The sequence below is a fragment of the Somniosus microcephalus genome, chromosome 10 (genome assembly GCF_052327205.1).
Source record: "Somniosus microcephalus isolate GS21.2 chromosome 10, FLI_Smic_1.0, whole genome shotgun sequence".
Lineage (NCBI taxonomy): Eukaryota > Metazoa > Chordata > Chondrichthyes > Squaliformes > Somniosidae > Somniosus > Somniosus microcephalus.
This window is the reverse complement of record NC_140996.1, coordinates 237,334,837-237,361,460: the sequence shown is the minus strand read 5'-3', so window position 1 is coordinate 237,361,460 and position 26,624 is coordinate 237,334,837. Positions and strand designations below refer to the sequence as shown.

At 52.5% G+C, this 26,624-nt stretch overlaps 1 protein-coding gene across 6 annotated transcripts in view; it reads left to right on the top strand.

Annotated features, from left to right (window-relative positions):
• Window positions 1-26,624, top strand: part of ilk (integrin-linked kinase) — a 122,382-nt gene that overhangs the window by 78,948 nt on the left and 16,810 nt on the right. For all 6 annotated transcript variants that reach the window (XM_085999863.1, XM_085999859.1, XM_085999860.1 and 3 more), the window contains 6 exons: window positions 1,751-1,846; window positions 8,154-8,250; window positions 11,091-11,174; window positions 15,853-15,938; window positions 17,195-17,304; window positions 17,865-17,992. In XM_085999863.1, the coding sequence (XP_085855989.1) occupies window positions 1,751-1,846; window positions 8,154-8,250; window positions 11,091-11,174; window positions 15,853-15,938; window positions 17,195-17,304; window positions 17,865-17,992 (601 nt within the window). The remainder of the gene's footprint in view (window positions 1-1,750; window positions 1,847-8,153; window positions 8,251-11,090; window positions 11,175-15,852; window positions 15,939-17,194; window positions 17,305-17,864; window positions 17,993-26,624) is intronic.

The following is a 26,624-nucleotide window of genomic DNA, read 5'->3' as shown; positions in this document are numbered from 1 at the left end:
AGCACTGCACCGCAACATCGTACTGAAGGTAAGGACACGGCACCGCGACATCATACTGAAGGTAAGGACACGACACCGCGGCATCGTACTGAAGGTAAGGACACGGCACCGCGACATCGTACTGAAGGTAAGGACACGGCACCGCGACATCGTACTGAAGGTAAGGCCACGGCACCATGACATCGTACTGAAGGTAAGGACACTGCACCGCGACATCGTACTGAAGGTAAGGACACGGCACCGCGACATCGTACTGAAGGTAAGCACTGCACTGCGACATCGTACTGAAGGTAAGGACACGGCACCGCGGCATCGTACTGAAGGTAAGGACACGGCACCGTGACATCGTACTGAAGGTAAGGACACGGCACCGCGACATCGTACTGAAGGTAAGCACTGCACTGCGACATCGTACTGAAGGTAAGGACACGGCACCGCGGCATCGTACTGAAGGTAAGGACACGGCACCGCGACATCGTACTGAAGGTAAGCACTGCACCGCGGCATCGTACTGAAGGTAAGGACATGGCACCGCGACATCGTACTGAAGGTAAGGACACGGCACCGCGACATCGTACTGAAGGTAAGGACACGGCACCGCGACATCGTACTGAAGGTACGGACACGGCACCGCGGCATCGTACTGAAGGTAAGGACACGGCACTGCGACATCGTACTGAAGGTAAGGACACGGCACCGCGACATCGTACTGAAGGTAAGGACACGGCACCGCGGCATCGTACTGAAGGTAAGCACTGCACCGCGGCATCGTACTGAAGGTAAGGACACGGCACCGCGACACCGTATTGAAGGTAAGCACTGCACCGCGGCATCGTACTGAAGGTAAGGACACGGCACCGCGGCATCGTACTGAAGGTAAGGACACGGCACCGCGGCATCGTACTGAAGGTAAGGACACGGCACCGCGACATCGTACTGAAGGTAAGGACACGGCACCGCGACATCGTACTGAAGGTAAGGACACGGCACCGCGACATGGTACTGAAGGTAAGGACACGGCACCGCGGCATCGTACTGAAGGTAAGGACACGGCACCGCGGCATCGTACTGAAGGTAAGGACACGGCACCGCGACATCGTACTGAAGGTAAGGACACGACACCGCGACATCGTACTGAAGGTAAGGACACGGCACCGCGGCATCGTACTGAAGGTAAGGACACGGCACCGCGGCATCGTACTGAAGGTAAGGACACGGCACCGCGGCATCGTACTGAAGGTAAGGACACGGCACCGCGGCATCGTACTGAAGGTAAGGACACGGCACCGCGGCATCGTACTGAAGGTAAGGACACGACACCGCGACATCGTACTGAAGGTAAGGACACGGCACCGCGACATCGTACTGAAGGTAAGGACACGGCACCGCGACATCGTACTGAAGATAAGGACAAGGACACTGTGCGTGTGTGCGTGCGTGCGCGTGTGTGTGTGCGCGCGCGCGCGTGTGTGCGCGTGCGTGTGCGTGCGTGCGCGTGTGTGTGCGTGCGTGTGTGCGTGCGTGTGTGCGTGCGTGCGCGCGTCTCTGGTGAAGAGAGGATTGGTTTTGGGATTGCTGCTCTCCCTGGTTATATGCTCTGTTGAGGCTCACACATAGAGACTGGCCACTTGGGTGAGGTACAGGATGGAAGTGCAGTTGGAGCCGGCCACGTTACCGGTCCGTCGTCTCTCTGCGGTCATCACACCTCGCCCTCCACGGGTGATTCACCCTCTACGTTTTCTCTCTGCAGCTTATCCAGTGTAAAGCAGATGTCAGCGCAGTGAACGAACACGGGAACACACCGCTGCACTACGCCTGTTTCTGGGGTCATGACGAGGTCGCCGAGGTGAGAGCTTATGTGGCGCCACGCTCGGTCTCTGACAAGCCAGTGGTGAGACCGTGTTATGTGGTTAGTGTTACCTCGATCAACGGTCCATCACCTGTCTGCAATGTGACATAACCCTTGTGACCAACATCGACTGTACAGTACGGGTGAATTTGTTCCGAGCTTCACTCATCAGTTACATTTCCACATCCTGCACTGTCACAACCGTCACCAGTGGGATATTGATCAGAGGGGGGAGGCAAACATTTGGCTCTGGTTATCATCCGCCCCCAGTGCTGGGACCACCCTGGTCACCATCACAACCAATACCGCTGCATGCCTGAGACGGGGTGCGTTATCCCTCCTCCTTGGTCCTCTCGTCAGTCAACATCTCACCATCCCGTTACTCTACGTGAGCTCGTAGTCAACACATTATAACATCTGTCAGCAGGAAACCCAGCCTGTAACTCACTCCCGGGTATCAGTTATTCTATATATAAACCCCCCGAACCTCTCAATTACATCCCAGCCTGTAACTCACTCCCGGGTATCTGTTATTCTATGTATAAACCCCCCGAACCCCTCAATTACATCCCAGCCTGTAACTCACTCCCGGGTATCTGTTATTCTATATATAAACCCCCCGAACCTCTCAATTACATCCCAGCCTGTAACTCACTCCCGGGTATCTGTTATTCTATATATAAACCCCCCGAACCCCTCAATTAGATCCTAGCCTGTAACTCACTCCCGGGTATCTGTTATTCTATATATAAACCCCCCGAACCCCTCAATTACATCCCAGCCTGTAACTCACTCCCGGGTATCTGTTATTATATGTATAAACCCCCCGAACCCCTCAATTAGATCCTAGCCTGTAACTCACTCCCGGGTATCTGTTATTCTATGTATAAACCCCCCGAACCCCTCAATTAGATCCTAGCCTGTAACTGACTCCCAGGTATCTGTTCTATGTATAAACCCCCCGAACCCCTCGATTAGATCCTAGCCTGTAACTCACTCCCAGGTAAAACATAGAAACATAGAAGATGGGAGCAGGAGTAGGCCATTCGGCCCCTCGAGCCTGCTCCGCCATTTAATGCGATCATGGCTCATCATCCAAATTCAGTACCCAGTCCCTGCCTTCTCCCCATATCCCTTTAGCCTTAAGAAATATATCCAACTCCTTCTTGAATATATTTAATGAATTGGCCTCTACTGCCTTCTGTGGTAGAGAATTCCACAGGTTCACCACTCTCTGGGTGAAGAAATTCCTCCTCATCTCTGTCCTAAATGGCTTACTCCTTATCCTTAGACTGTGACCCCTGATTCTGGACTCCCCTGCCATCGGGAACATCCTTCCTGCATCCAGTCTGTCCAGTCCTGTTAGAACTTTATAAGTTTCAATGAGGTCCCCTCTCATTCTTCTAAACTCCAGTGAGTATAAGCCCAATCGACCCAATTTCCCCTCATACGTCATTCCTGCCATCCCAGGTATCAGTCTGGTAAATCTTCGCTGCACTCCCTCCATGGCAAGAACATCCTTCCTCAGATAAGGTGACCAAAACTGCACACAATACTCAAGGTGTGGTCTCACCAAGGCCCTGTACAACTGCAGCAAGACATCCTTGTTCTTGTACTCGAACCCTCTCGCTACGAAGGCCAACATACCATTTGCCTTCTTAACCGCCTGCTGCACCTGCATGCTTACCTTTAGCGACTGGTGCACAAGGACACCCAGGTCTCGTTGCACTTCCCCTTCTCCCAATCTATTGCCGTTCAGATAATCTGTCTTCCTGTTGTTGCCACCAAAGTGGATAACCTCACATTTATCCACATTATACTGCATCTGCCATGCTTCTGCCCAATCACCCAATCTGTCCAAATCATACTGGAGTTTCTTTGCATCCTTCTCACAGCACACACGCCCACCCAGCTTTGTGTCGTCTGCAAACTTGGAGATATTACATCTAGTTCCCTCGTCTAGATCATTTATATATATTGTGTAAGAAATCACAACACCAGGTTATAGTCCAACAGCTTTATTTGAAATCACAAGCTTTCGGAGCGCTGCTCCTTCGCCAGGTGAAGTGGAGAGATGCATAAAAACACAGCTTATATAGTCAGAGAATAATGTCAGATGTTTACAGGTAATCTTTCTAACTGCCATTTATCACACCTCGGCAGAGAGATGATCACAGCAATCAAAGGTGTAAATGGTGTCCAAACAGGTCAGTCAGGAAAACATTACATCAAAGAACAATGAGGTGGGGTCACAAGGGGTCAAATGTTGCAGATGCTGGGGTCTGTATGAAAAACAAAAAAAAGACAAAAAACATTTTTTTTGCTGGAAATTGCGTTGTCGTGTGTCTCGAAGGCCGCCTTGGAGAATGCTTACCCGAAGATCGGAGGCTGAATGTCTTTGACTGCTGAAGTGTTCCCCGACTGGGAGGGAACACTCCTGCCTGGCGATTGTTGCGCGGTGTCCGTTCATCCGTTGTCGCAGTGTCTGCATGGTCTCGCCGATGTACCATGCTCCAGGGCATCCTTTCCTGCAACGTATGAGGTAGAGAACGTTGGCCGAGTCACATGAGTATGTACCATGTACCTGGTGGGTGGTGTCCTCACGTGATGATGGTATATGTGTTGATGATCTGGCATGCGTTGCCTTCGAGACACACGACAACGCAAAATCGTCGAGCAGAAACTGATAGCCAAGTTCCGCACCCACGAGGACGGCCTCAACCGAGATCTTGGGTTCATGTCACGCTACATGTAACCCCACCTGACGTAGGGTCATCCAGACTCGAGTCGTCGTTGGCTTGTTCTCTCCACACAGATGCGGCCGGACCTGCTGTGATTTCCAGCAAAAAAAATGTTTTTTGTCTTTTTTTGTTTTTCATACAGACCCCAGCATCTGCAACATTTGACCCCTTGTGACCCCACCTCATTGTTCTTTGATGTAATGTTTTCCTGACTGACCTGTTTGGACACCATTCACACCTTTGATTGCTGTGATCACCTCTCTGCCGAGGTGTGATAAATGGCAGTTAGAAAGATTACCTGTAAACATCTGACATTATTCTCTGACTATATAAGCTGTGTTTTTATGTATCTCTCCACTTCACCTGACGAAGGAGCAGCGCTCCGAAAGCTTGTGATTTCAAATAAAGCTGTTGGACTATAACCTGGTGTTGTGTGATTTCTTACATTTGTCCACCCCAGTCCAACACCGGCATCTCCACACCATATATATTGTGAATAGCTGGGGTCCTAGGACCGATCCCTGCGGTACCCCACTAGTCACTGCCTGCCACTCGGAAAAAGACCAGTTTATTCCAACTCTTTGCTTCCTGTCTGCCAACCAGTTCTTTATCCAAGTTAGTACCTTACCCCCAATCCCATGTGCCTTAACTTTACACGCTAATCTCTTATGCGGGACCTTATCGAAAGCCTTCTGAAAGTCCAAATACACCGCATCCACTGGTTCTCCCTTATCTATTCTACCAGTTACATCCTCAAAAAATTCCTGTAGATTAGTCAAGCACAATTTACCTTTTGTAAATCCATGTTGACTTTGTCCAATCCTGTCACTGTTTTCCAAGTGCTCTGCTATTACATCTTTTAAAATGGATTCTAGCATTTTCCCCACTACCGATGTCAGGCTTACCAGTCTATAATTCCCCATTTTTTCTCTACCATCTTTTTTGAATAGTGGGGTAACATTAGCTACCCTCCAATCCATGGGTACCGTTCCAGAGTCTATCGAATTTTGGAAGATGACCAGCAATGCATCTACTATTTCTAGGTCCACTTCCTTAAGTACCCTAGGATGTAGATCATCAGGCCCTGGGGATTTATCGGCCGTCAATTTCCCTAACACCATTTCCCTACAAATACTGATTTCTTTCAGTTCCTCCCTCTCATTAGACCCTATGTTCCCCGACATCTCTGGGAGGTTATTTGTGTCCTCCTTTGTGAAGACGGAACCAAAGTATGTATTTAATTGGTCTGCCATTTCTTTGTTCCCCATTATAAATTCCCCTGATTCTGACTGCAAGGGACCTACGCTTGATTTCACCAATCTTTTTCTCTTCACATATCTATAAAAGCTTTTACAGTCAGTTTTTATGTTCCCTGCAAGCTTACTCTCATACTCTATTTTCCCCCTCTTAATTAATCCCTTTGTCCTCCTTTGCTGAATCCTAAACTGCTCCCAATCCTCAGGTTTGCTGCTTTTTCTGGCCAATTTATATGTCTTCTCCTTGGATCTTATGCTATCCCTAATTTCCCTTGTTAGCCACGGTTGAGTCACCTTTTTTGATTTATTTTTATGCCAAACAGGGATGAACAAATTCTGTAGTTCATCCATGCGATCTTTGAATGTTTGCCATTGCCTATCCACCGTCAACCCTTTTGAGTAACATTCCCCAATCAATCCTACCCAACTCGTGCCTCATACTATCGTAGTTTCCTTTATTTAAATTCAGGACTCTAGGCTCTGAGTCAGCTACTTCACTCTCCATCTTAATGAAGAATTCCATCATATTATGATCGCTCCGACCCAAGAGGCCTCGCACAACAAGATTGCTAATTAATCCTTTCTCATTACATAATACCCAGTCTAAGATGGCCTGATCTCTAGTTGGTTCCTCGACATATTGGTCCAGGAAACCATCTCGTATACACTCCAGGAATTCCTCCTCCACAGTATTGTTACTAATTTGGTTAGCCCAATCTATATGTAGATTAAAGTCACCCATGATAACTGCTGTGCCCTTATTGCACGCTTCTCTAATTTCCCGTTTAGTGCCATCCCCGACCTCCGCATTACTGTTTGGAGGTCTGTATACAACTCCCACTAACGTTTTCTGCCCCTTGGTATTTCTCAGTTCTACCCATACAGATTCCACATCATCAGAGCTAATATCCTTCCTTTTAATTATGTTAATCCCCTCTTTAACCAGCAATGCTACCCCACCTCCTTTTCCTTTTTGCCTATCGTTCCTGAATATTGAATACCCCTGGATGTTGAGTTCCCAGCCTTGGTCACCCTGGAGCCATGTTTCCATAATCCCAATCATATCATATCCGTTTACCTCTATTTGCGCAGCTAATTCATCCACCTTATTACGAATGCTCCTTGCATTACGACACAAGTCCTTCAGGCTTGTTTTTTTTAACACTCTTACACCTTTTAGAATTATTATTTACTGTGGCCATGTTTGATTTAAACACTTGATATCTCTGACTGCCACCTTTGTTTTTCTCCTTCCTTTCTTTTGCTTCTATCCTTGTTTCCCTTTCCTCTGTCTCTCTGCTCAGGTTCCCAACCCCCTGCCATTTTAGTTTAAACCCTCCCCCAGAGCACTAGCAAACACTCCCCCTAGGACATCGGTCCCGGTCCTGCCCAGGTGCAAACCGTCCGGTCTGTACTGGTCCCACCTCCCCCAGAACCGGTTCCAATGTCCCAGGAATTTGAATCCCTCCCCCTTGTACCATTCCTCTAGCCACGTATTCATCTGAAATATCCTTCTATTTCTACTCTGACTAGCACGTGGCACTGGTAGCAATCCTGAGATTACTACCTTTGAGGACTTATTTTTTAATTTACCTCTTATTCTATATATTAGATCCCAGCCTGTAACTCACTCCCGGGTAGAATCCATGGGTGGAGTGTACCTGGAATGAGTTCCCTGCCTTTGCCCTATTACAGTAATATCAATACCTATAGCTATATCATATTTTACATGAGCTGTTCCTGCCAACCGTTTCCAGACTGCCTCTGTAAACTGCTCACACTGTAACTGCACCCGCCCGCCAGTGTAAGTGCCACTACTGCCAGGAGGGTTTACAGTGTTACCAGTTTGCAGAGGCAGCTCCCATTCTAAGAGTGGGCAGAGGAACTTGTAGTAGAAAAATAAAAAGGGCAGAATGTCCGACTTTAAAATGGGAGCCAGTTATGTCTGCATGCCCTGGGTCATTATTCTTCGGCCTCTATTCCCTCCTCACTTGAAGACAGCGCTTGTTCTTGACTTCCCATGTGGAACGCCACAGAATGACTCTAAAACCTTGTGTTTGCGTGCATTTCTCATCGACAAACGTCACTTCCTGTTATGAATATTTTTGGTCTTAAGTTCACAGTTAATGTTGAAAATGCCCATGTAACGAATGATGATGGGAATTGCCGTAATTAACGAGTGCCAGTGACCATGTGGAGGCAACCTGCAGTCACTGGGTGGTGAAGCTCCAACTTATCACCAAACACACAGGGAGCTGTGCGACGGGAGACCCACTCGTAGTAAATCTGGTGTGTCTTCTCTTTCAGGATCTGGTGATCAACGGAGCTCTAGTCAGCATCTGCAGTAAGTATGGAGAGACCCCTTTGGACAAGGGAAAGGTCCACCTGCGTGATATACTGAAGGGTACGTTCATTGCTTCAACCAGCCAGTCGGATGTTGGAGGTTCAGATAAGAGTTGTAAATTGCCTGTGGTGTTGTTGCACACACATGTCTGCATATACACACGCTCGCACGCACACACACATGCGCTCACACGCGCGCTCACACACGCACACACTCCTGGTGATGGAGTTGAGATCGAGACTTCAGAATCTTGCTCCACAGAGCTACCTAGTGGCCAGAGTCTGCACCTGCAATGCGACAGTTGACATAGCAAAATTTAATTATAAATGCCAATGGCGCCATTTACAATGGTGAATGTTGATCGGAAAGTATGATCAAAAATTGCCATTCAGCCCTTCAAGCCTGTTCTGCTATTCAGTTAGATCATGACTGATCTGTATCGTAACCCCATTTACCCGCCTTTGCTCTACCCAGTCTGGCCTACACGTGTCTCCTGTCCCACACTCCGTGGTGACTCTTGATGCCCTCAGGGCAGCTAGGCAGTCAATGGTGCTTTGCCCAGTTTGTTCACATTCCAGGAGCAAATTAAAAATCACCGGGGGGGGTGGGGGGTGGGGAAGTTGACACAGAAAATGTGACAACAAGGGCAGCACGGTGGCATAGTGGTTAGCACTGTTGCCTCACAGCGCCAGGGACCCGGGTTCGAATCCGGCCTCGGGCGACTGTCTGTGTGGAGTTTGCACATTCTCCCCGTGTTTGTGTGGGTTTCCTCCGGGTGCTCCGGTTTCCTCCCACAGTCCAAAGATGTGCGGGTTAGGTTGATTGGCTATGATAAATTGACCCTTGGTGTTAGGGGGATTAAATACGTGGGGTTACGGGGATCGGGTGGAATATGTGTCGGTGCAGGCTCGATGGGCCGAAATGGCCTCTATCTGCACTGTGGGGTTTCTGTGATTCTGTGAACGTGACGACAGGAAGTCAAGTGGTGTGGACAGAAAGTGCAAGCAGATGTAAGATTTGTAACATATTACAGGCATTCATATAGCCAGCAATAGTTTATGAACATTCTTTCCAGTCTTACTATGTTAGCAGTAGGTTAGGTGGCAGGAAGTATTCCGTCATTAGTGGTTATGTTGGGGATCCTACAGTCTCTTGAGGTAGTTCACAGCTTCCCTGGGGAGCAAGGCACCCTGCTGGGTGCAGTTGTGGGTTAAATATAAAGAGGAACTGTGAAATTAAATTATCAAGGAACATAAAACAACACTAATCTCATCACCCAGTGTCTTGAGATAGAACAGGTGGGCATGACATTGGATGATCAGATTAGTATTGAGATACAGGAAACTTTCTGGTATCCGGCACGGACGGGACCGACGTGGTGCCGGTTCATCCAACAATTCCGGATAACCGAACGCTATAGTAAAAGATACGGAGCTCAGAGCTCCGTATAAAGCAACAAACCCTGTTGCTCAGCTTCAAAACAATCGGCACAAGTTGTAAGCGTCTCTGTAGCTTAGCAACAGCTTCAGCTACACCCTTGCACAGCCACAAATGGAGTAAAAAAAGTAAAAAAAAGTTACCTGAACCGACTCCTGGATTTTGCCGGTGGATAGAGCGTTCTGATTATTTAGGGGCCGGTTAATCGAAAGTTTCCTGTAAATGCATTTAAAATAAAAAGAGGGGATATATTAAATAAACTAATCAAACTCAGAGGATAAACCCCTGGTCCGGATGGATTGCATCCACGCATTTTAAAATATTCCAGGGAAGAGATAGCAGAGGCATTACCACACATATTTAATAATTATGAAAGGTCTATAAAATTATGAAAGGTTTTGATAGAGTGGATACAGAGAGAATGTTTCCACTTGTGGGGAAGAGCATAACTAGAGGCCATCAATATAAGATAGTCACCAAGAAATCCAATAGGGAATTCAGGAGAAACTTCTTTACCCAGAGAGTGGTGAGAATGTGGAACTCGCTCCCACAGGGAGTGGTTGAAGCGAATAGTATCGATGCATTTAAGGGGAGGCTGGACAAGCACGAGGGAGAAGGGAATAGAGGGTAATGCTGATAGAGTTAGATGAGGAAAGACGGGAGGAGGCTCGAGTGGAGCATAAACACCGGCAGGGACTGGTTGGGCCAAAAGGCCTGTTTCTGTGCCGTATATCCTATGTAATCCTATGGACCAGCTGTCAATGTCCGGGACCGGCTGTCGGTGGCGTGGCTGGGACCGGGTGTCCATGTCCAGGACTGGATGTCCAGGACCGGGTGTCCATGTCCAGGACTGGATGTCCAGGTCCAGGACTGGATGTCCAGGACCGGGTGTCCATGTCCAGGACTGGATGTCCAGGACCGGGTGTCCATGTCCAGGACTGGATGTCCAGGGCCGGGTGTCCATGTCCAGGACCGGATGTCCAGGGCCGGGTATCCGTGACCGGGTGTCCATGTCCAGGACTGGATGTCCAGGACCGGGTGTCCATGTCCAGGGCCGGATGTCCATGTCCAGGACTGGATGTCCAGGGCCGGGTATCCGTGACCGGGTGTCCATGTCCAGGACCGGATGTCCAGGGCCGGGTGTCCATGTCCAGGACTGGATGTCCAGGGCCGGGTATCCGTGACCGGGTGTCCATGTCCAGGGCCGGGTGTCCATGTCCAGGACCGGATGTCCAGGGCCGGGTGTCCGTGACCGGGACCAGTTAGGCTGCTGTTGTACACGGTGGATGGTAAATGGACACGTGCTGCGGTGTGAAAGAATGGGTGCGTGGCACCGGGTGTGAGGGGCTCCTTCACTCTCTCTGAAACACACTCGTGTTGGTGTCCTTCTCCACTCGGTCGTGCTCTTGTGGTCTTGTGTATCTCACCCCTAACTCTTTCTCTTTGTCTCCCCTCCCCCACAGAACGTGCAGAGAAGCTGGGCCAGAGTCTGACTAAAGTACCCTACAAGGACACCTTCTGGAAAGGGACCACCCGCACTCGTCCCCGTCAGTGTCCCGTAACTTTATTCAGAATTGACCTGATTGTGATTGATTTTTGAGGGTGTTTGAGCTGAGTGAAGGGGAATTTAGGAACGTGGCAATCACTGGATGATAAAGGACGAAGGTCCATCTCGTTCACCTTCTACCATCCTGGTAGTTGATGATACGATACTGGAGCTGTTCACTAATCACAGCGATCAATCTCTATCAATGAGTCTAGAACAGACCCAGATACGAGGCGAGGAAAACCCCCAGTGGTGGAGAGCTTTGGGAACCAGCGGTCCAAAGTCACCTGTTTGTACAAATCAAACCCCGTTCAGTTTGTTCGGTGTATTTTTTTATGTATTTGGTTATTAACATGTTAGGCTGGGAATGACTGTGGCTGATATTAATGGAGAGACCTTCAGCTGCCTCGCCCCTTCCCTCGGGAACTCTCTCCCTAAATCCCTCCGCCTCTCCGGAACTCTCTCCCTAAATCCCTCCGCCTCTCCGGAACACACTCCCTAAAAACCTCCGCCTCTCCGGAACACACTCCCTAAAAACCTCCGCCTCTCCGGAACTCTCTCCCTAAATCCCTCCGCCTCTCCGGAACTCTCTCCCTAAATCCCTCCGCCTCTCCGGAACACACTCCCTAAATCCCTCCGCCTCTCCGGAACACACTCCCTAAATCCCTCCGCCTCTCCGGAACACACTCCCTAAATCCCTCCGCCTCTCCGGAACACACTCCCTAAACCCCTCCGCCTCTCCGGAACTCTCTCCCTAAATCCCTCCGCCTCTCCGGAACACACTCCCTAAATCCCTCCGCCTCTCCGGAACACACTCCCTAAATCCCTCCGCCTCTCCGGAACACACTCCCTAAACCCCTCCGCCTCTCCGGAACACACTCCCTAAATCCCTCCGCCTCTCCGGAACACACTCCCTAAATCCCTCCGCCTCTCCGGAACACTCTCCCTAAATCCCTCCGCCTCTCCGGAACACACTCCCTAAATCCCTCCGCCTCTCTGGAACACACTCCCTAAATCCCTCCGCCTCTCCGGAACACACTCCCTAAACCCCTCCGCCTCTCCGGAACACTCTCCCTAAATCCCTCCGCCTCTCCGGAACACACTCCCTAAATCCCTCCGCCTCTCCGGAACACACTCCCTAAATCGCTCCGCCTCTCCGGAACACACTCCCTAAATCCCTCCGCCTCTCCGGAACACACTCCCTAAATCCCTCCGCCTCTCCGGAACACTCTCCCTAAAAACTTCCGCCTCTCCGGAACTCTCTCCCTAAATCCCTCCGCCTCTCCGGAACACACTCCCTAAATCCCTCCGCCTCTCCGGAACTCTCTCCCTAAATCCCTCCGCCTCTCCGGAACACACTCCCTAAATCCCTCCGCCTCTCCGGAACACTCTCCCTAAATCCCTCCGCCTCTCCGGAACACACTCCCTAAATCCCTCCGCCTCTCCGGAACACACTCCCTAAATCCCTCCGCCTCTCCGGAACACACTCCCTAAATCCCTCCGCCTCTCCGGAACACACTCCCTAAAAACCTCCGCCTCTCCGGAACACTCTCCCTAAATCCCTCCGCCTCTCCGGAACACACTCCCTAAATCCCTCCGCCTCTCCGGAACACACTCCCTAAATGCCTCCGCCTCTCCGGAACTCTCTCCCTAAATCCCTCCGCCTCTCCGGAACACTCTCCCTAAATCCCTCCGCCTCTCCGGAACACTCTCCCTAAATCCCTCCGCCTCTCCGGAACTCTCTCCCTAAATCCCTCCGCCTCTCCGGAACACTCTCCCTAAATCCCTCCGCCTCTCCGGAACTCTCTCCCTAAATCCCTCCGCCTCTCCGGAACACACTCCCTAAATCCCTCCGCCTCTCCGGAACACTCTCCCTAAATCCCTCCGCCTCTCCGGAACTCTCTCCCTAAATCCCTCCGCCTCTCCGGAACACTCTCCCTAAATCCCTCCGCCTCTCCGGAACTCTCTCCCTAAATCCCTCCGCCTCTCCGGAACACACTCCCTAAATCCCGCCGCCTCTCCGGAACACACTCCCTAAATCCCTCCGCCTCTCCGGAACACACTCCCTAAACCCCTCCGCCTCTCCGGAACACTCTCCCTAAATCCCTCCGCCTCTCCGGAACACTCTCCCTAAATCCCTCCGCCTCTCCGGAACACACTCCCTAAATCCCTCCGCCTCTCCGGAACACACTCCCTAAACCCCTCCGCCTCTCCGGAACACACTCCCTAAATCCCTCCGCCTCTCCGGAACACTCTCCCTAAATCCCTCCGCCTCTCCGGAACACACTCCCTAAACCCCTCCGCCTCTCCGGAACACACTCCCTAAATCCCGCCGCCTCTCCGGAACACACTCCCTAAATCCCTCCGCCTCTCCGGAACTCTCTCCCTAAATCCCTCCGCCTCTCCGGAACACTCTCCCTAAATCCCTCCGCCTCTCCGGAACACACTCCCTAAACCCCTCCGCCTCTCCGGAACACTCTCCCTAAATCCCTCCGCCTCTCCGGAACACACTCCCTAAACCCCTCCGCCTCTCCGGAACACACTCCCTAAATCCCGCCGCCTCTCCGGAACACACTCCCTAAATCCCTCCGCCTCTCCGGAACTCTCTCCCTAAATCCCTCCGCCTCTCCGGAACACTCTCCCTAAATCCCTCCGCCTCTCCGGAACACACTCCCTAAATCCCTTCGCCTCTCCGGAACACACTCCCTAAATCCCTCCGCCTCTCCGGAACACACTCCCTAAATCCCTCCGCCTCTCCGGAACACTCGCCCTAAATCCCTCCGCCTCTCCGGAACACACTCCCTAAATCCCTCCGCCTCTCCGGAACTCTCTCCCTAAAAACCTCCGCCTCTCCGGAACACACTCCATAAATCCCTCCGCCTCTCCGGAACACACTCCCTAAATCCCTCCGCCTCTCCGGAACACACTCCCTAAATCCCTCCGCCTCTCCGGAACACACTCCCTAAAAACCTCCGCCTCTCCGGAACACACTCCCTAAATCCCTCCACCTCTCCGGAACACACTCCCTAAATCCCTCCGCCTCTCCGGAACACACTCCCTAAATCCCTCCGCCTCTCCGGAACACACTCCCTAAATCCCTCCGCCTCTCCGGAACACACTCCCTAAATCCCTCCGCCTCTCCGGAACACACTCCCTAAATCCCTCCGCCTCTCCGGAACACACTCCCTAAATCCCTCCGCCTCTCCGGAACACACTCCCTAAATCCCTCCGCCTCTCCGGAACACACTCCCTAAATCCCTCCGCCTCTCCGGAACACTCTCCCTAAAAACCTCCGCCTCTCCGGAACTCTCTCCCTAAATCCCTCCGCCTCTCCGGAACACTCTCCCTAAATCCCTCCGCCTCTCCGGAACACACTCCCTAAATCCCTCCGCCTCTCCGGAACACACTCCCTAAATCCCTCCGCCTCTCCGGAACACACTCCCTAAATCCCTCCGCCTCTCCGGAACACACTCCCTAAATCCCTCCGCCTCTCCGGAACACACTCCCTAAATCCCTCCGCCTCTCCGGAACACTCTCCCTAAAAACCTCCGCCTCTCCGGAACTCTCTCCCTAAATCCCTCCGCCTCTCCGGAACACTCTCCCTAAATCCCTCCGCCTCTCCGGAACACACTCCCTAAATCCCTCCGCCTCTCCGGAACACACTCCCTAAATCCCTCCGCCTCTCCGGAACTCTCTCCCTAAATCCCTCCGCCTCTCCGGAACACACTCCCTAAATCCCTCCGCCTCTCCGGAACACACTCCCTAAATCCCTCCGGCTCTCCGGAACACACTCCCTAAATCCCTCCGGCTCTCCGGAATTCTCTCCCTAAATCCCTCTGGCTTGCCCCTTCTCTCCACCTTTAAAAGCCTTCTCGAAACCCATGTTTTGTGTCCAGTGTTGAGTCTACTCACCCAATTCTCCCAGCGCGCTCATTGCCCATTCCTTTTACCTTTCCCTCTGTGAAGCGCCTTGGGACATTTTCTACATAAATACAAGTCGCCGTTGTCCTGTGTTCCTCAAGCAGAGGCATCAAGCCATTTAAAATAACCCAGTAAACGCCCGGGTTAAAATGGTGGCTGAAGGAACGTCACACGAGCGCGTGAAACCATCGGCCAGGAGCGTCTGAACAGCCTGAGGATTCTGCCTCATCGAACAGCAGACCCCTGCAGCTGGTGGCTGTTTACAACTTGCATTTATTCAGCGCCTTTAACGTAGTAAAACGTCCCAAGGTGCTTCACAGGAGCGATTATCAAACATAACGCCTGGCTATCGGCAGCGAGGGAACCGGGTTGGGAAGAGACGGAGCCAGCAGTGGCACTGACCACTCGGCCTCTGTCTCGTTCTGAGTGGGAGTCTGAAGGAGGAAAGCAGGAGTCTGATAGATTGGGGCTGTGGTTGGAATACTGGAGGAGCTTGTGGTGATGTTAGTCCGCCAGGGCTTGAGCGTACAGGCTTGTGGAGCGCCGACAACAGCCTGAGAAATCGCGACATCAAACCCTCAGCGGCGGCTTGTGCCAACTCCCTTGTCCTCGATGTATTGAGAGGTCACCGGCTACTGTGGGATGAATCGGAGACTGATCTTATCTGGGGGGTGAGGGGGGTGGGGGTTTCTCACGGCTACACACTGGGGTGGCTGGGGGTCAGAATTAATTTCCTTGCTCTCTCGTATTTACTGCAGGAAATGGAACATTGAACAAACACGCTGGCATCGACTTCAAGCAGCTGACCCTCAATCAGAAAATCAACGAGAACCACTCGGGAGAGGTAACCTGACCCCTGTCCTCTGACCCCTGGTCACCGTGCGGTGCAGTGTCTGCTGTTTAAATCTGTGTAAACGCCTGTCTGGTTCAGTGACCCAGTGAAGGCTCAACTAAAAACCTGTCCATTTCTTCATAAAACACTCTCCAGCTGCCCCTCTGCCCACTCTGGGTGGGTGAGAAATGACTCATGCGCTCGCTGGTGGGAGATTTACCATCATCTGTCTGGTCCTGTAAGAGTGCCGTACACGGCCCCTTCCTGGACTGTCCCTCCACCCCCCCCCCCCCCCACTCTCTGTTAATGACCCGTGATCCACACTGTATGTCAGGGTGAGAGAAATCCCCAGTGACGACTCGCTTCCATTTAACACCACCCACCTGTATTGCTAAAAACTGGGTTCTGTTTGAACATTGCTCGGGGCGATAGAATTGTAGCTTCACGCTGTCTGGCGCCACATCTCCCCTCCGCCCACCCCCCGCCAATACTCTCCTCCAGTGAGGCTGTTCCCAAAGAAAAGCACCAAGTGTTTGAGGTTCACAGTGGATTTCAGTGACATTTCACTGCCTGCTGGAGAGCTCTGCCCTGACGGACCTGAAGCACTCTCACAGGAACAGGCCGTTCAGCTCCTCGAGCCTATTCCGCCATTCAGTTAGATCATGGCTGATTTGTATCTTAACTCCATCTACCCGCCACGGTTCCATATCCCTCAATACCTTTACCCATAAAAATCCATCGATCTCAGTTTTGAAATGTTCAAATTGACCCCCAACCTCAACAGCATTTTTGGGGGGAGCGAGTTCCAGATTTCCACCACCCTTTGTGTGAAGAAGTGCTTCCTGACATCATCCCTGAACGGCCTGGCTCTAATTTTAAGGTTCTGCTCCCTTGTTCTGGACTCCCCCCACCAGAGGAAATAGTTTCTCTGTCTCTACCCCATCAACTCCTTTAATCATCTTAAACACCTCGATCAGATCACCCCTTAATCTTCTAAACTCGAAGGTATAAAAGCTAAGTTTCTGCAACGTGTCCTCATCCTTTAACCCTTTACACCCCGCTGTATCCCCTCGATTTCCTCTTCACACCACCTGTCCCGATTGGTGAAGGGCAGGTCAGCGAGCCAAGGTAACCGGGTCAAGCTCCGTCCCACAGTCGGTAAATGCTCAATTCAATGATAAAAACCGACTCATTCTCCTCCGCAGGAAATGAGGAGCAGTGAGCGAGTCGCAGTCTGTTAATCCAGGGTGTCTTTACTGTGCTTCCAGCTGTGGAAAGGCAGGTGGCAGGGGAACGACATCGTGATCAAAGTCCTGAAGGTGCGTGAGTGGACCACACGGAGAAGCCGGGACTTCAACGAGGAGAATCCGAAGCTCAGGTGCGAGGGCATGGGTGGGGGGGGTGAGCGGGGGCGGGGAGCGAGGGCAGGGAGCAGGAGCGGGGGGTGGGGCGGGGGGTGGGGCAGGGAGCGAGGGTGGGGCGGGGAGCAGGAGCGGGGGGTGGGGCGGGGAGCGAGGGTGGGAGCGGGGTCGGGGAGCAGGAGCGAGTGGGGTGGGGGGGTGGGGAGCAGGAGCGGGGGGTGGGGCGGGGGTCGGGGAGCAGGAGCGGGGGGTGGGGAGCAGGAGCGGGGGGGGTGGGCGGCGAGGGCTGAGAGCAGGGGCGGGGTGGGTGGGGCGAGGGCAGTGGGCGGGGAGTGAGAACGGCACACGATCACAGCACCCACTGTGAAATCATTCTGTTCTCAGTCTCGCAAATCTTTGTTTTAATAAGTTCTGGCGAAGGGTCACAGACCTGGAACGTTGACTGTTTCTCTCTCCTCGATGCTGCCTGACCTGCTGAGTGTTTCCAGCACTTTCTGTTGTTGTTTCAGATTTCCAGCATCTGCAATATTTTGCTGTTGTATTTGTTTTAATAATGTTTTCCCATTTCTTTTCGCAGAATATTCTCACATCCCAACGTGCTGCCCGTTCTCGGAGCCTGTCAATCACCACCGGCCCCGCACCCCATTATCATCACACACTGGATGCCTTACGGGTCTCTGTACAATGTCCTGCACGAGGGAACAAGTGAGTTTGGGGAGAGGGGAAACTTTTGTAAAAAGCTTCTGAGAGCTGTTCGGTGGTTTAGCAGATTTCTGCCCGTGAGTAGTCAAGCCACACGGGTTCCAGCTCCCCTTTGTGCTGTGAATTTATCTCGGCCTGGGCAGCACTCGGGGAAAGGACTTGCATGTATCCTGATTCGTAGCCCGTTGATGCGCCATCAATTACTCAAAAGACTGAAGTTGAGCGAGTAACAATCAGGCTTTTATTAACTAAAGAATGAAGGTCTTGTCTCGAGTGGTCGACCCGTCCAGAATACTAAGGGACTGGGAGGTAGTCACTTATATACCTGGAATAGTGGGAGGAGTCAGCCGAGGCATGTCCAGACCTGTACCTAGTGGAATACACATACAGACACAGACAGGTATGACAGTGGTTTACCACATTCACCCCTTGTTTAAAAATGAGTCCGGCGGGGTGAAGTGTATTTAAAAGTTCGTGTATTGGAGTCTCTCCGGAGGTCTTGTCTGCCGCTGTGATCGACGTGGCGACGGCAGGGGTGGTGGAGCTTCCGGCGTCGCGTCCCGTGTAGGCTGGGGCCCTGGAGTGTAGTCCTCATGGGTGACGGTCCAAGGCGAGCCGGCTGCTGGGGTTGGATATCGGGTCGTGGGGGGGGGTGGTAATGGGTAGTGGGTTACAGCGGTCCCCGAGGGTGCGAGGTCTCGTATGGAGACTGTGTCCTCCCGCCCGTCCGGGTACGCAATGTAAGCGTACTGGGGGTTGGCGTGGAGGAGGTCGACCCTCTCGACCAGGGGGTCCGTTTTATTGGCCCTCACGTGTCTTCTCAGTAGTACCGGCCCTGGGGACGTCAGCCATGGCGGTAACGATGTCCCCGATGTGGACTTCCTTGGGAAGACAAACATTTTCTCGTGAGGGGTGGCATTGGTGGCAGTGCAGAGAAGTGACCGAATCGAGTGGAGCGCATCGGGGAGCACCTCCTGCCAGCGGGAGGTCGGAAGGCCCCTAGACTTTAAGGCTAGTAGGGCAGCCTTCCAAACAGTTGCATTCTCTCTTTCCACCTGTCCGTTCCCCCGGGGGTTGTAACTGGTGGTCCTGCTTGTGGCTATACCCCTAGCGAGCAGGTACTGGCGGAGTTCGTCGCTCATAAACGATGAGCCCCGGTCGCTATGGATATAGCTGGGGAAACCGAACAGGGTGAAGAGGCTGTTCAGACATTTAATGACCGTGGCACTGGTCATGTCCGGGCAGGGGATAGCGAACGGGAACCGGGAGTACTCGTCAATGATGTTGAGGAAGTACACATTGCGGTCGGAGGAGGGGAGAGGCCCTTTAAAATCGACGCTCAGGCGTTCGAAAGGGCGAGTGGCTTTTATCAGGTGGGCTCTGTCTGGTCTATAAAAGTGCGGTTTGCACTCAGCGCAGACTTGGCAGTTCTTGGTCATGGTCCTGACCTCCTCAATGGAGTAAGGCAGGTTGCGGGCCTTGATGAAGTGGAAGAACCTGGTGACCCCCGGGTGGCAGAGGTCATTGTGGAGGGCCCTCAGCCTATCGATCTGCGCGCTGGCGCAGGTGCCACGCGATAGGGCATCTGGGGGTTCATTGAGCTTCCCAGGCCGGTACAAGATCTCGTAATTGTAGGTGGAAAGTTCGATTCTCCACCTCAAGATCTTGTCATTTTTGATTTTGCCCCTCTGCTTGTTGTTGAACATAAAAGCAACTGAACGCTGGTCAGTGAGCAGGGTAAATCGTTTTCCGGCCAGGTAGTGCCTCCAATGACGCACAGCCTCCACGATAGCCTGGGCCTCCTTCTCGACCGCGGAGTGTCTGGTCTCCGGGCCCTGGAGGGTTCGTGAGAAGAATGCCACAGGTCTCCCCGCCTGATTAAGGGTGGCGGCCAGAGCGAAGTCGGACGCATCGCTTTCCACCTGGAAGGGGATGGATTCGTCCACTGCGTGCATGGTGGCTTTGGCAATGTCTTCCTTGATACGGTGGAAGGCTAAGCGGGCCTCTGCCGTCACGGGAAAAGAGGTGGACTTGATCAGCGGACGGGCTTTGTCTGCATAGTAGGGGACCCACTGAGCGTAGTAGGAAAAAAACCCTAGGCACCTCTTCAGAGCTTTTAGGCAGTGGGGCAGTGGGAGTTCCATAAGGGGACGCATCCGGTCCGGGTCGGGACCGATGACCCCGTGTTCTACAACACAGCCAAGGATGGCGAGGCGGTCTGTGCGGAATATGCACTTCTCCTTGTTATATGTCAGGTTCAGGAGTTGGGCGGTGCGGAGGAATTTCTCGAGGTTTGCGTCATGGTCCTGCAAGTCATGGCCGCAGATGGTCACATTATCTAGGTAAGGGAAAGTGGCCTGCAGCTCGTTTTGATCGACCATCCGGTCCATCTCCCTTTGGAAGACGGAGACCCCGTTGGTAACGCCGAAGGGAACCCTAAGGAAGTGATAGAGGCGGCCGTTTGCCTCAAAAGCAGTATACTGGCGGTCTTCAGGGCTGATGGGGAGCTGGTGGTACGCTGATTTCAGGTCAATGGTCGAAAAGACGCGGTACTGCGCGATCTGGTTGACCATGTCAGCTATGCGGGGGAGTGGGTAGGCGTCCAGCAGGGTGTAGCGGTTTATTGTTTGGCTGTAGTCGATGACCAGGCGTTGTTTCTCGCCGGTCTTAACGACCACAACCTGGGCTCGCCAGGGGCTGGAGCTGCCCTCAATAATCCCCTCCTTCAGGAGCCGTTCCACTTCGGTTTTGATGAAAACCCTGTCCCCGGCACTGTATCGCCTGCTCTTTGTGGCGATGGGCTTACAGTCGGGGGTGAGGTTAGCAAACAGTGGGGGGGGTGGGACTCTGAGTGTGGAGAGGTTGCATCTAGTGCGCGGCGGGCAATTTGGAGGCTGCTGGCTGCGGACTGTGAGTGGGGGGAGGGGGCCACCGTACGCCATCGTAACGCTTTTGAGGTGGCACTGGAAATCCAACCCCAGTAGAACGGCAGCGCAGAGGTCGGGCAGGACCAGGAGTTTAAAATTATTGAACACAGTCCCGTCTACTACTAGTGTCACCACGCAGTAGCCGCCAATGTCCGCTGACTGGGACTCGGAGGCCATAGAAATCCGCTGGTGCGCAGGCAGGACTGGGAGAGAGCAACGCCGCACCGTGTCGGGGTGGATGAAGCTCTCTGTGCTCCCGGAGTCAAAAAGGCAGTTTATTGCATGGCCGTTTACCTTAACGTCCATTTTGGACCGAGCTAGCTGGTGCGGTCTCGTTTGGTCCAGCGTCACAGAGGCCAGCGTAGGGGTCGGTGTGTCGCTGCGAGTATCAGATGGGGGGGGGTTGGCGGTCTGCTGCGTCCCGGCTGGTGTCCAAGATGGCGGCGCCCATGATTCCCATGTGGCTGGAGTCGTCCAAGATGGCTGCTGCTGCGGTGGTTCGCACATGGCTGGGGAGGCCCAAGATGGCGGCTCGCACGGCCCACACGCGGCGCTGCTGGCGTTCGGGGTGGCTTTGGCCTTGCAGACGCTGGCGTAGTGTCCCTTTTTCCCGCAGCCCGAGCAGGTTGCATTCTTCGCCGGGCAGCGCGCTCTGGGGTGTTTGGCCTGGCCACAGAAGTAGCATTTCTGGCCTTGGGATACTGCTGTCTGGCTTTGGGACACTGCTGCGGTAGTTGGGCCGTTGTTGGGCTGTGGCTGGGGTGGCACGGTGCTATGGGGCTGTCCTACCGTGTCCCAGGTTGTCGTTCCCCGCGGCGTCCACGGTGCAGAGGAGTAGGCATCCATGCCCCGGAAGGCTGCGTCCAGCGTTAGTGCGATGTCGGAGGCTTTGTCGAGGGTGAGGTCACTCTGCTCCAGCAGTCGCTGTCTGGTGTAGTTGGACCTGTGGCCCGCTACGAAGGCATCCCGGATCAGTTCCTCCGTGTACTTAGTGGGCGTTACCGCCTTACACCCACAGGCCCGGCCAAGCACGGACAGTGCTTGGAGGTATTCCTCAGTCGATTCCCCAGGTTGTTGCTTGCGACTCCCCAGAAGGTGCCTAGCGTATACTTCGTTCACAGGGCGCGTGTACTGGGTCTTGAGGAGCTGGAGGGCGGCTGTGTACGAGGTCGCATCCCGGATGACTGAGTACACTCGGTGGTTCACCTTGGAGAACAGGACAGACAGTTTGTCCGCATCCGTTTCGACCGCAGTGGAGGCAGTCAGGAATGTCTCGAAGCACGTGAGCCAGTGAGCAAACTTGGTGGAAGCGTCCGCTTCCCGACTGTCCAGGTCCAGGCATGCTGGTGTGAGGATCTTCTCCATTATAAAAAATTTAGTTAATAAAATTGATGCGCCATCAATTACTCAAAAGACTGAAGTTGAGCGAGTAACAATCAGGCTTTTATTAACTAAAGAATGAAGGTCTTGTCTCGAGTGGTCGACCCGTCCAGAATACTAAGGGACTGGGAGGTAGTCACTTATATACCTGGAATAGTGGGAGGAGTCAGCCGAGGCATGTCCAGACCTGTACCTAGTGGAATACACATACAGACACAGACAGGTATGACAGTGGTTTACCACACCCGTGACTTGTTTACGGATCGCAGTTAGTGTTGTTATCTCGGCATACTTCCCCCACCCCCCCCCCCTCGCTGAGCTCGATTGGGGAAATATCAGCCTGGGTTTCTGCTCCCGATCCCCATCCAGTGACCCTTGTGGGAAAGTCCATATGTGTGTAAGTATCAGGTGAGGATAGGACAACTGGATAGCCTACAGATACTCACCGTTAACGCTCGCACGCACAGAATGCGCACTTTGAACTGTTGCTCACTATGAGCTAGCAGCTTCAGGGAAAAAGAAAAGAAAGTCCTGCATTTCTATAGCGCCTTTCATGACCTCAGGCCATCCCAAAGCACTTTACAGCCAATGAAGTACTTTTGAAGTGTAGTCACTGTTGTAATGTGGGAAATGCGGCAGCCAATTTGCGCACAGCAAGCTCCCACAAACAGCAATGTGATAATGACCAGATAATCTGTTTTAGTGATATTGGTTGAGGGATAAATATTGCACAGGACACCGGGGATAACTCCCCCTGCTCTTAGAGTCATAGAGTCATAGAGTAATACAGCACGGATAGAGGCCCTTCGGCCCATCGTGTCCGCGCCGGCCATCAAGCCCTGTCTAATCTAATCCCATATTCCAGCATTTGGCCCGTAGCCTTGTATGCTATGGCATTTCAAGTGCACATCCAAATGCTTCTTAAATGTTGTGAGGGTTTCTGCCTCCACAACCCTTTCAGGCAGTGAGTTCCAGACTCCAACCACCCTCTGGGTGAAAAAGTTCTTTCTCAAATCCCCTCTAAACCTCCCGCCCTTTACCTTGAATCTATGCCCCCTAGTTATCGACCCCTCTACTAAGGGAAAAAGCTCCTCAGCATCCATCCTATCTATGCCCCTCATAATTTTGTACACCTCAATCATGTCCCCCCTCAGCCTCCTCAGCTCCAAGGAAAACAAACCCAACCTGCCCAGTCTCTCTTCATAGCTGAAGCGCTCCAGCCCTGGTAACATCCTGGTGAACCTCCTCTGCACCCTCTCTAACGCGATCACATCCTTCCTGTAGTGTGGCGACCAGAACTGCACACAATATTCCAGCTGTGGCCTAACCAGTGTTTTATACAGCTCCATCATAACCTCCTTGCTCTTATATTCAATGCCTCGGCTAATGAAGGCAAGTATCCCATATGCCTTTTTTACCACCTTATCCACCTGTTCCGCCGCCTTCAGGGATCTGTGTACTTGCACACCCAGATCCCTCTGACCCTCCGTCTTGCCTAGGGTCTTTCCATTCATTGTGTATTCCTTTGCCTTGTTAGTCCCCCCAAAGTGCATCACCTCGCACTTTTCCGGGTTAAATTCCATTTGCCACTGTTCCGCCCATCTGACCAACCCATCTATATCGTCCTGCAGACTGAGGCTACCCTCCTCGCTATTTACCACCCTACCAATTTTTGTATCATCCGCGAACTTACTGATCATACCCTTTACATTCATATCCAAGTCATTAATGTAGACCACAAACAGCAAGGGACCCAGCACCGATCCCTGTGGTACCCCACTGGCCACAGGCTTCCAGTCACAAAAACAACCTTCGACCATCACCCTCTGCCTTCTGCCACTAAGCCAGTTTTGTATCCAATGTGCCAAGGCACCCTGGATTCCATGGGCTCTTACCTTCTTGACCAGTCTCCTGTGCGGGACTTTATCGAAGGCCTTACTGAAATCCATGTATACCACATCCACTGCGTTACCCTCATCCACACACCTAGTCACCCCCTCAAAAAATTCAATCAAATTAGTCAGACATGATCTTCCCTTGACAAAGCCATGTTGACTATCCCTGATTAATCCTTGCCTCTTCTTCGAAATAGTGCCGTGGGATCTTTTACGTCCACCTGAGAGGGCAGATGGGGCCTCGATTTGACGTCTCATCCGAAAGACAGCACCTCCAATAGTGCGGCGCTCCCTCAGTACTGCCCCTCCGACAGTGCGGCGCTCCCTCAGTACTGCCCCTCCGACAGTGCGGCGCTCCCTCAGTACTGACCCTCCGACAGTGCGGCGCTCCCTCAGTACTGCCCCTCCGACAGTGCGGCGCTCCCTCAGTACTGACCCTCCGACAGTGCGGCGCTCCCTCAGTACTGCCCCTCCGACAGTGCGGCGCTCCCTCAGTACTGCCCCTCCGACAGTGCAGCGCTCCCTCAGTACTGCCCCTCCGACAGTGCGGCGCTCCCTCAGTACTGCCCCGCCGACAGTGCGGCGCTCCCTCAGTACAGCCCCTCCGACAGTGCAGCGCTCCCTCAGTACTGCCCCTCCGACAGTGCGGCGCTCCCTCAGTACTGCCCCTCCGACAGTGCGGCGCTCCCTCAGTACTGCCCCTCCGACAGTGCGGCGCTCCCTCAGTACTGCCCCTCCGACAGTGCGGCGCTCCCTCAGTACTGCCCCTCCGACAGTGCGGCGCTCCCTCAGTACTGCCCCCTCCGACAGTGCGGCGCTCCCTAAGCACTGCCCCGCCGACAGTGCAGCACTCCCTCAGTACTGCCCCGCCGACAGTGCGTCACTCCCTCAGTACTGCCCCGCCGACAGTGCGGCACTCCCTCAGCACATTTAGTGAGTTGGTCACACCGCAGGTTAAGGCCAGCGTAGACAGTACATGGGTGACCAAAAGGCAGAGCAAGGGCAGGAAGGTAGTGCAGAAATCCCCTGGGGTTGTCTCCCTTAGCAACAGGTTCACCGTCTTAGGTACTGTTGTCGGGGGGGGTGACGCATCGGGGGAAGGCACCAGCAGCCAGGCTCATGGCACCATGACTGGCTCTGTTGCAAAGAAGGGAGGGAAAAAGAGTGGCAGGGCTATAGTAATAGGGGATTCGATTGTAAGGGGAATAGATAGGGGTTTCTGTGGTCGCGACCGAGACTCCAGGATGGTATGTTGCCTCCCTGGTGCAAGGGTCAAGGATGTCTCGGCGCGGGTGCAGAACATTCTGGAGGGGGAGGGGGAACAGCCAGTTGTCGTGATACATGTTGGTACCAACGACGTAGCTAAAAAAAGGGAAGAGGTCCTACAAGTAGAATTTAGGGAGTTAGGAGCCAAGCTAAAAAGTAGGACCTCGAAGGTAGTAATCTCTGGATTACTACCAGTGCCACGTGCTAGTAAGAGTACAGAGAACAGGATAGTTAGGCTAAATACGTGGCTTGAGCAGTGGTGTAAGAGGGAGGGTTTTAAATTTTTGAGGCATTGGAACCAGTTTTGTGGTAGGTGTGACCTATACAAAAGGGACGGTCTACACCTGTGCAGAGATGGAACTGATGTTCTCGGGGTAATTTTTGATAAAGCAGTTCGGGAGCATTTAAACTAGTATGGCAGGGGGCTAGAAACCTATGTAGTGAAATAGAGGAAAGTGAAAGGCAGACAGAAATAAATGGTAAAAGGGTGAGGAACAAAAAACAAAGGGCCAAACTAATTCATAAAAAATGTGAGCATAAAAAAAGCCTGAGGGTTTTATACCTTAATGCGAGAAGCATCAGGAACAAGGTAGATGAATTAGCTGTGGAAATAGAGGTTAATAATTATGATCTAATTGGGATTACGGAAACATGGTTGCAGGGTGAGCAGGGCTGGGAGCTTAACATACAGGGGTATTCAGTATTTAGGAAGGATCGACAAAAAAGAAAGGGAGGAGGGGTAGCATTGCTAGTAAAAGAGGGGATAAATGCAATTGAAAGGAAGGATATTAACTCAATTAATACAGAATCTATATGGGTGGAGCTAAGAAATAGCGAGGGGCGAAAAACATTAATAGGAGTGGTATATAGGCCTCCAAATAGTAAAATAGAGGTTAGGGAGGGCATCACGAGGGAAATTAGAGAAGCGTGCAATAAGAGCACAGCTGTCATCATAGGTGACTTTAACTTACATATAGATTGGACTAGCCTAATCAGTAAAAATAATGAGGAGGAGGAATTCCTTGAGTGTTTAAGGGATGGTTATCTGGATCAATATGTCGAGGAACCAACTCGGGAACAGGCTATATTGGACTGGGTACTGTGCAATGAGAAGGGACTAATCAGTAATCTTGTTGTACGGGGACCCTTGGGTCAGAGCGATCATAA